At 36.9% G+C, this 10684-nt stretch overlaps 1 gene segment (V, D, J or C); it reads right to left on the bottom strand.

The window, feature by feature from the left end:
- Positions 1-697: 697 nt before the first annotated feature.
- Positions 698-1648, bottom strand: LOC124108968 (immunoglobulin lambda variable 2-14-like). The segment is given in 3 exon segments: positions 698-786; positions 992-1465; positions 1570-1648. Coding segments are annotated over 3 exon segments (609 nt in total).
- Positions 1649-10684: the final 9036 nt, after the last annotated feature.

The following is a 10684-nucleotide window of genomic DNA, read 5'->3' as shown; positions in this document are numbered from 1 at the left end:
TGAGTGACAATGTGCAAGCATCTACTCCACAGACTAGGTCTCTAATGGCCACTTTCTCCAACCCAGTCCCATAGTAGGAAACATATATCAGTGAAGGTTTGTGCCACTCTCCTGTGTCCCAAATCAATGCCAACCTGTCTTCTGCTTCACTTTCTCCTGCTCCAGCACTTACTGGAGGGAAGTAAACCTGTCCATTGTCTCAGACAAGTGTTAAGTAATGGAACAAGATCTGGATGTCTTTAGGTTCTGCAAACTAGGTAGAATATTACTGTGTCTCATCTTCTGGGAACCAAGCCTATGCTTATTCACTTGTTTAAAGAATTCTTGGCTATATTTTTATGTATAAGTGTACTCAGTTAACCATTTTAAGAGGAATCCTAGGTAGAATTGGTTTGGGGTCACCATTGTAATCATGAACTGTTGGCAAGCACAGAGGGAGAAAAGGTATATACACACAACATATCTTCCTTCTTAAACAAAAGGACCCTTCCTTTGGCAAAAAATCTTATTCTACTGAGAGTTGCAGGGCCATCCTGGACAACTGTTCAGGTGTCTGAGGGAAGAGATAATCCTGGCTAAGAACACAGTTGCAACTAAAATTCTGTCTGGTATACCTCACTTGACTTTGATGACAAAAGTGTAAGACTTAAGGGAAGACAGCATCTTTCAGTTTGTCCTCATTCCCTCAGTAATGTCCTCAGAATTTCTCAGTGGTTGTTACTTCACCAACAGATGTGCTCATGAAGAGCAAAACCAGGTATGTTGACTGAGTAATTCCAAGCAGACCTGTACAGGCAATAATTTGGAAATAATGGGAATAGGAGGCACCAAGGTTGAGGATTTCCCTCAAAACTACTGTCACTGGACCAAAAGGGGATCTTCATAGTGTCCTGGCCATAATGTAAGAATTTAAAAAGAGTTGCACATTCAGGTACAATATCATATATATTATTGGCCTTAGACAATGAACAGGAAATTTGTTTCCTTTCACATTTCATGGTTGAACAAAAGAGGAACTGAGAGAGAACTGGATTCTCATGGCCCTGTGGCCTGAAGCTGTCTCTGTGCAGGGCTGAAGAAGAAACTTCTGAGTGAATAGAAACATGTGACTCAAGACACATTTTGCACCCACTTCCCCATAAACTTGGAGCACTGTGTAAATTGCTGCTGCTTGTATATGAGCAGCAATAATAATCAGCCTCATCCTCAGCCTGAAGGCTAGAAATAGTCAGAGAGGCTGAATTGCTAGACTGGGAGCCAGAGAAGCGATTGGGTACACTGGAGGGACGATTAGTGGCTCCATAAATCAGGATTTTGGGAGATGCTCCTGGGAGATCTCGATACCAGGAGACATTATTATAAATCTCAATGTCATTGCTGGTTCTAGTGCAGGAGATGGTGACTGACTGTCCTAGAGATCCAGAGGCTGATAGAGGTTGAGGCAGAGCAGACTGGGACCAGGAACCTGAAAAGATAGAAAAACACACTCTGTTTTTCATTGTTGGTGAGCCAGACCTGGGGAAGATACATTATCCCAGATGTTCCTGTGTCCCTTCCCTGGGGAATCACCTGTGCCCTGAGTGAGGAGGGTAAGGACAAGCAGAGCCCAGGCCATGGTGGCGATGCCCGAAGAGTCTGCCTCCTGAGCCCCAACACTGGGCCTATCTGCACAGACCTCTCTTATCCCCCCCCATGACTCAGAGGGGGGAGGGGCTTCCATGCAAATCTGTTTCTAGCACCTGCCTCTCCTCCCCCAACACTTAGATGCCTTGAATTCTGGATACCTCTGCCTTACTGGTCAAAAAGCTTAGCTGAGGAGATTAAAATTGTTTGATTGCATTTTCTCAATCAGGATAGACTGAGCTTGTGACAGTGCTGAGGAATTAGAGCCCCTTTGGGATGTCCCTAACCTTCCAATAGTGGAGGTTCTGTGAATGTCACATAAAGATTCCCAGGACTTCTGTGTGCTGTGTCAGCATCCTGAGAACATAGTATCAGGATGGTGGATAGGTCCATTCTCTCCCCTTCTCAGGAAGAGATATGGCTGGGAGAACTACACATCCTCCTCAATCTGCTCAACTTCTCCTGGCCCTTTCAGTTAGGATGTATGTTCAGATATTGCTGAGTCCTCTGCCTTGGGATAAAAATTGAGGCTGGATTTGATAATGAGACCTGTTGTTATTGATAGGTCTTCTGGAAAATAGTGCGTTGTAGTTCAATATGTTTAGGATTGGCACCCTACTTCTTTAGAGATAATGAGGGGAAGCACATGTTTGAACCACATTACTATTTATGGTAAACTACAGCACCTGCTCTTTCCACTCCAGATTCTCACTGCCCCCTGATGGACTCACATGGAGGGTATAAGACTCCTGGAAAGGAAGAGGAAAGGAACTGGATAATCTGCTCTGCTTCCTGTCCTCAGTCCTGTCCCATCTCCCAATCTCTGGCTCCTTACTGGCCCCCAGTGCCTTCTAGTCTACCCCAGGTACCTCTTCCTTTTTTTTTCATTGTTTTATTGGTGCATTATAGTTGTACATAACGATGGGATTTGTTCTTATATATTTGCACATGCAGAAATATAGCAATATAACTTGGTCATTATCACTCCCCAACACTTCCTACCTTCCTCCTCTCCTCCCACCTCTTGTCCTTTTCCTCTACTGATCCACCTTGGCTTTCCATTACATCCCCTCAGCCCATCACCCTAACTTGTTTTCCTTATTTCCTCTCTAGCTTCTTTGTTTTAGAGAAAACATATAACTTTGACCTTCTAAATTTGGTTTATTTCACTTTACAGGACAGTTTCTACTTCCATCGACTTTTCTACAATGGACATAGAATAAAGTTCTATTGTGTATATATAGCACATTTGCTTCATTCATGCACCTGTTGATTGGCACCAAGGCTGGTTCCTTAGTTTGGCTGTTGTAAATTGTGCTGCTGTAAACATGGGTATGCATGTATCACTATAATATGGTGAATTTAATTCCTTAATATAAATACTGTGGAGTGGAATAGTGGGATTTTCTGATGGTTCCATGCCTAGTCTTTTGAGGAACTACCGTACTGATTCCTATTCTAGTTGTACTTATTTACCATCCCATTAACAGAGTAAAATGTACTTTTTCTCCACATCCTCTCCAGCATTTATTATTTGTATTCTCGAAGATTGCCATTCTGATCGATATAAGATGAAATTTCAGGGTAGTTTTGATTTTTATTTCCCTAATTAGTAATATTTTTTATAGATTTGTTGACCATTTCTTTTTTGAGAAGTATCTGTTTGTTTGATTGCCCATTTATCCATTGAGTTATCTGATTTTTTGGTGTTAAAGGTTTTTGAGTTCTTTATGTAGTCTAGATATTAATCCTCTCTCAGAATAGTAGTGAGCAAAACTTTCTCTCATTCTGTAGGTTTTCTCTTCACATTCTGATTGTTTCCCTTACTGTGCAGAAGATTTAAAAGTTTATGTCATCCCATTTATTAACTCTTGACATTATTTCCTGAGCTTTAGGGGTACTATTAACAAACTCATTGCCTGTGACTAATAGCTGGAGTGATGATCTTATGTTTTCTTCTAGCATTTGCATAGGTTCTGCTCTAATTCATAGATCTTTATTCATTTGACTTGATTTGTATGCAGGGTGATTCTAGTTTCAATCTTCAACATATGGATAACCAGTTTTCTCAGCATCATTTGTTAAAAAGGCTGTCTTTTCCCCAATGACCACATGACCAGATGACTACAGATGTCCACACACCTACAGTCTGTGTCCATGTCTTCTTTCTTGTACCATTGGTCTATGTGTCTGTTTTATGCCAGTACCATGCAGTTTTTGTTACTATAACTCTGGAATATAATTTGAAGTAAAGTGTTGTGATGCCTGCCTACAGCATTGGTTTTGTGGCTTAGAACAGCTTTGGCTACTCTGGGTCTTCTTTCAAATGAATTTTAGAATTATTTTTTCTAATCTGTGAATAATGTAATTGGAATTTTGCTAGGGAATACTTTGAACTTGTATATTGCTTTTGGTAGTGTAGGTGCCTTTTCCTTTGACCTCTGACTTCCTTCAGGATGGAATCTATCTTCTTCCTCACCAGGTGCCCACGTCCACACTCTCAGGATTCTTTGCTTGCCTCAGGACTGCCTGTCTCAAGTGAGTGTTCCTGCACCATATCTGGGCTCAGGTCTTTGAAAATGTAATCGTTGAAATCACTACATTTTTATCTGATTGTAAAACTGAATGAGACAAAAGTGTATCAGGAGAAGATGATCAACTTTTCAAATAAGTTCAAAGAAATAACTTGTGTGACAATGAGTATGCTCAGTGAGATTTGGGAATGGCTCTTGGGAGACAGAATGTGAATTCCCATGTTTGGGAGAAGAAACTGGGGTCTAGATTGCTATAAAGGTCCCTCCCACAGACCTCACATCAGGGTGTGTCTGTCACACAGGTCACAAGACTCATTTTCCTCAAAAGTCTGTGCTTTAGGAAACCACCTCAACTCACAGATGTGCATCTTCCTAAGGTAAGATCGCCTCTTCCCTCCTCCTTCTAGAGGAAGATGCTTAATCTAGCAGTTTTTTTTCAAGATAGAGTTGAGTTTGGGTTACACAGTGATCAAGCCTGACTGCTCTTTGACAGAATGGAAAAAAGAATGTTCCTTCACAGCCTGCTATGGCGGCACATTCGTATAATTCCAGCTGCTTGGAGGCTGAGGCAGGAGGATCCTGAGTATAAAGCCACCATCAGTAACTTAGCAAGGCCCTAAGCAACTCAGCAAGATCTTGTGTATAAATAAAATATTTTTTGAAAAATGGCTGGAATGTGTCTCAGCTATTAAGTGAGGCTGGGTTAAGTCCCTTATACAAATAAAATATATATTTAGACATTTTACAGAGCACAAACATTATGAACAATTACTTTAATGTTATTGTTCACACTACATCCACATGACAAACATGTTCATTAGCATAAAGAGAGGTGATTGATGGCCAGTTCAAAGGTGGAATGACCTGAAAGATGGCCTCTCAGCATGGGTAGAAGGAATGTGTGTTTGTAGCAAAAGATGGTTTGGAAACTGAGAATAGGGATTGTGTGTGTGTTTCTGACATTATAAGATATGCTATTTGAGGAGTTAATTTAAATTATAGTGCCTGTTATTTTAGATATTAATAAGAGTAGTGTGTTGTTGACCTGCTTAGAAACCTTTAGATGAACTCCTGAAACCAGCATCCTGGGTCATTGTTGCCTGAGATCATTGTGTAAAGTTTCCTGGGAACATTCCAGGTGCCCTGGCTCTTCCTGAAAGAAGTAACTTCTGATTTTTATGCCTGTTTTATTTTACCATGTCATATTGTCACTATGAACATATTCAGGGTACCCATGCTGAAGGAGCCACTGTTTCACTTCAAGTGGTTGTGGATTTTTTTTCACCCCATAATCCATGACATAGAAATAATAAGCATGAGTTCCTATAAAGGACCCCAAATGACCATGGCATAAAACATGATTAATAACTAATGGAGCTAAACAAATCGATCAAAATACATAGGAATTCCCAGAGCATAGTGTTGAAGAAAAGTCAATATGTTGTTTCCTTGTACAATAGCAATGACATAAAGGACAAAATATCCACATGAGATGCAATGGAAAATGAGTGGTCCCTAACCCTAAAAATCTAAAGACCACTTATTATCATTGCTCTGATATGCCAGGTTCCTATGGCATTCAATAGTAAAGTCCTGTGAATATTTTGATGGTTAATATTTTTCAAATTACCTCTATTATTAGTGACTTTTTTTTGTCTCTTCAAAATATTTATGGAGAAAGTTGGTGAACCTGTACTATGTTACATTCAGGCAAGATAAATTAGATCTACTGTTCTATAGTACTTTAGGGTAAATTTTCATCAGGATTATGTACTATATTTTAAATATTTTTATCATTACATTATAGTCATTTGTAATAGTGGGGTTCACTTAGACATATTTTCTTCAATTTTAATCCATAGTATTTCTCCTTTCCCTCATATTCTCATTCTCCATTAAACTTTTTCTCTACTCTATTGGTGTTTATTCTATTCACTTATTACTTTTTTTAAATTGGTGCATTATAGTCATACATAAAAGTGGCATTCATCATGATATATTCATCTGTGCACATAGGGCAATTAGGTCAATTGCACTCTGCAGATGCTTCCCTTCCCCACCCCTCATATTTTCCTTTCTATTCTCTTCTTCTACTCCCCTGTTCTCTTTTATATTTTCATGAAATCCCCCTGTTTTTATTATTTGTTTCTCTTTAGCTTCTTCTTATGAAATAAAATATTTGACTTTTGTCTTTCCCAGTCTGGCTCATTAAAATTAGCATCCAGTTCTCAAGTTCCATCAATTTACCAGCAATTAACATTATGTCATTATTCTATATGGCTCAGTAAATCTCCTTGAGATAGATATAGATATAGATATAGATATAGATATAGATATATATAGAGAGAGATATCACATTGTCTTTATCCATGCATCTGTCAATGAGCACCTAGGTTGGTTTCATAACTTTGCTATTGTGAATTGTCCTACTATAAACTTTGGTATGCATGTTTTACTATATTTTGTTGATCTTACTTCTTTTGGAGAAACATCAAGACATGGGATAGCTGTGTCATATTATGATTCCATTTCTTATCTTTTAAGAAATCTTCCTACTGCTTTCTTAAGTCATTGTATTAATTTGCTGTTCCACTAAAAATATATACATGTAACTTACCCCTACATCCTCACCAACATTGATAATATGTATTCTTGATGATTCACATTCTAACTGGATCTAGATGAAATCTCAGTGTACTTTGATTTTTATTTCCCTACTTGCTATGGATGTTGAACATTTTTTCATACATTTATTGCTCATTTATACTACTTACTCTGAGAAAAATCTCTTTAGTTTGTTTGCACATCATAGTATTTGGGGGGGGGGGATAATTTTTTAAATAGTTTATATATTTTAGATATAAAACTCCTTTCAAAAGAGTACCTAGCAAAGATTTTCACCAATTCTGCAGGATTTTTCTTCAAACTTTTTATTGCTTACCTTACTATGGAATAGAAGGGGTCACACAGAGACATATCCATTTAGATACAATCATCTGATCCTTTCCAGAGTTGCCTAAAACACACATTGCAGTAAAGGTGGTCTTCTTAAAAATGTTGCTAAAAAACTGTATATTCATATGTAGAAGAATAAAACTACATCCCTGTCTCTAACCCTGCACATATTTTCTTCCAACTCAAAGTGAATCAAATATCCAGGAATTAGACCAGAAACACTGTATCTGCTAGAAGAAAACATAAAGTCAACATTTAATCATATTGGCACAGAAACATACTTCTTTAATAAGACTTTTAAAACACAAATCAGCAAGTGGGATGACTTTAAGTGTACTATGTTTTTGAAAAATGCTAGTGGAAAGGATTTTTGAATGTTTTCACCACATGGAAATGATGAGAATTCAAGAATATAATATCTAGACTATGGAACCAAGCTAGGTGTCCCTCAGTAGATGAATGGATAAAGACATGCAGTATATATACTCAATGGAATATTATACAGCCTTAAAGAATGAAATTATGGCATTTGCCAGTAAATGGATAGCATTGGAGACCATCATGCTAAACAAAATAAGCCAATCCCAAACAACCCAAAGCCAAATATTTTCTGTAATATTCAGATACTAATTCACAATAAGGCAGGAGGTACTAAGGAAGAATACCATTACCTTAGATTAGGTGGAGGGAAGTGATGGGAAGGAGAGGAGGGCATGTGGGGATAGTAAAGATAGTAGAATGAAACAGACATTATTATTGTATGCATATATGTGAATACATGACCAATATGATTCTACAGCATGTACACTCAGAGAAATGAAAAATTGTATCCCATCTATGTATGATATATCAAAGTGCAGAAATGGATTCTACTGTCATGTACAACCAATTAAAACAAAACAAAAAAAAAGATATATAAAGCTTTAAGTTGAGAAATGAAGATTGAAATAAACCGTTTTTGCTAAAAAAAAGAATATAAATGTGCTTCTCCTGATTTGAAGATTTATTGATACATACACAACATAGACAGGTTTTGCATGAGTTTGTATCAAATATGTATCATTTTTATGTCTCAACTGAAACAATGCAGAAGAAGTTATAGGAAATCTGTTATATGTATATAACTGTTTGCAGTCACTGAGATTACAAGCATTCACCATGGCATCCAGATAAATGATACATTTTAACAGAGCCATGTGTGCTTTTCCCAATTACCTGCAGTGGAACCATCTTGTGTCCGAGACCCACAGCTGGTCTGTGCGAGTCAACATATCTGTATCTACATACACCATCTCACTGTAGTCACAATAATTTGTGCTTTCTCCAGTGAAAGGTCCCAGGACAGAAGATCTGAGAATGGCTTCTTCTATCACACTTTACTAAATGGAGAAAAGAGATTGTCAATGTTTCATATATGGACCAGGCTCTGTTTACAATCTCTGGAACTTGCAAATAGGTCTATGCAGGGCCTGAAATAAAATGAGAGTGATTCAGACTTAAAATGCAACTAATTTCCCAGAAGTTTTTTGAGGCTATGGAGAATGGGATAGTTTTCCTAAATTCTCTTCGAATTGATTCATAGTGGTAAATGGGAATGAAATTGACTTATGAGTGTTATTCTTATATCCTGCTACTTTGCTGAATTCATTTATGAATTCTAGAAGTTTTCTGGTGGAGTTTTTGGGACTTCTAAATATAGGATCATGTCATCAGCTAATAGGGATAGTTTGAGGTCCTGTTTTCCTATTTTTATCCCTTTAATTTCTTTCTTTTGTGTAATCACTTTGCATGAAATCTTAAGAAGATTTTTTCACACTATTTGCCAAAATATTTAGGGTTTAGTTGTTTGAAGCTTTTTGAGCTGTCTCCCATGAAATAATGGATAATTGTTTCATCTCATACTGCCACCAAGAAGAAAAGAAGCACAAAGTTTACAGGACCACTCTGATTTCAGGAAGTAGAATACTTCAAATTTGGGGATTTTGCTCCAATTTATGTAAGAGAAAGTGAAAATTCCAAATGGATTAAAGCATTCCAATGTGAAGATGTACTAGGACAAAAAGTGGTGCCAATATCCCAGCTGTATGAACAATTTTATCCCCTAGATCTGTAATAATAAGAAATTGGTAATAGGGGGAAAAAGCTGGTGTTTAGATCAAGACCCTTAGGAGAATCCCACTTGTAGACCATGAGGTTTGAGCAACAGTCTTTATCACCTTCTGTAGAGAATTAGATACCATTTTGAAACAGCTCATGATACAAACCCAAGACTTGATAGGCACAGACAACATCAGGAATCACTTGAACTTGAGGCCAGAACTGTGAGCTCCACCAGTCATGAGGTCAGGCAAGCCAAGCAGTAACAATTTCTTGGAGGATATTTTCATCTAAGATAGAGCATTAGCTAAGATTAGTCTCATGGGCAGTTTGTTGATGCCTCATGTCTCTGCCTTTCCAGTACAAGAAACTCCCCCTGGATTCACACTTATAGACTTTGGGTGGAGAAGTGGCTTCAGGTCCCAGGTGATCTTAAGGAGCCTGACACCTGAGATATCCAGTTAAGCAGCCTCTAATAATAATACATTCGTTAATGAGGGTTTTTTATGCACTCAAGTCTACTAATCACATTAAAATTAAAAAGATATGCATAATTATTTTAATAGTAAATATCACAAACTACATCAAAATAGTACCAATTTCACAAGAAACTGATAAAAAGTTATTTATGTTGTATTTTACATTCTTTTTCTCATGTTATTTCTTTAAAATATAATATTATTATACATTTACATCACATGTCAGTTTGGACACAAATGTTTTCTCAGAAATATTTGATCTTTTTTTTTCATTTTATCATTTACATTTGTTAAGATAGGTTTAAATAACCAACTTGAGTGAAACATGCTTGATAATATTATAACCACGGAATTATTACATAAATAATATTTATCTTTTGGGATTTGCAGCCACATATATTAAGCTGGTTCATGTTTCCTAGAATTATTTTGACTTTGAAGAACAGAAATGTTAGTTTAAAATGTACACTGTTTGACCAAGTGGCTTAAAAATTCCATAATAGAAATAATGTACTATCATAATATTTATAAAGCTGAATAATGTGATTTTGGGGGTGTATAAATCAAATCAATGTTTTGGGTGAAAAAGTTATAAACTCTTGCTATTATTCAAATTTATGTTCAAAAATGCAATATTGATTTTTAGGGACTATATTTATCATCACTTTTTTACTGTAAAAAACACTTCTTATCAAACTCAGTGTGCATTTGCAACCTCATTGAACTATTTTGGTACTATGTGATGTCATGATCACCAAAAATTGAGTGACCTGTAAAGGAAATGATCCTAGTGATCAGATGAATCTTGCCTCATTCTGTGTCTATCAGTTAACTGCTTTCTCTAGACAACATGTGTTTTGGCTAAAATACTCATATTTCCATGATGGCATGGATGGAGATTATTCATGGGATTATTAAAATGGATTTCTAGTCATGAAGGTGACCAGGATATATAGTCTCTTCTCCATTTCAAAACATCAAAACCAACCCTAAGTT

The sequence above is a fragment of the Marmota monax genome, unplaced genomic scaffold (assembly GCF_021218885.2).
Source record: "Marmota monax isolate L192 unplaced genomic scaffold, Marmota_monax_Labrador192_F-V1.1 WCK01_AAM20220418_F8-fsc00414, whole genome shotgun sequence".
NCBI classification, from domain to species: domain Eukaryota; kingdom Metazoa; phylum Chordata; class Mammalia; order Rodentia; family Sciuridae; genus Marmota; species Marmota monax.
The sequence above is the reverse complement of the archived record's forward strand: the minus strand, read 5'-3'. Positions and strand labels throughout refer to the sequence as shown.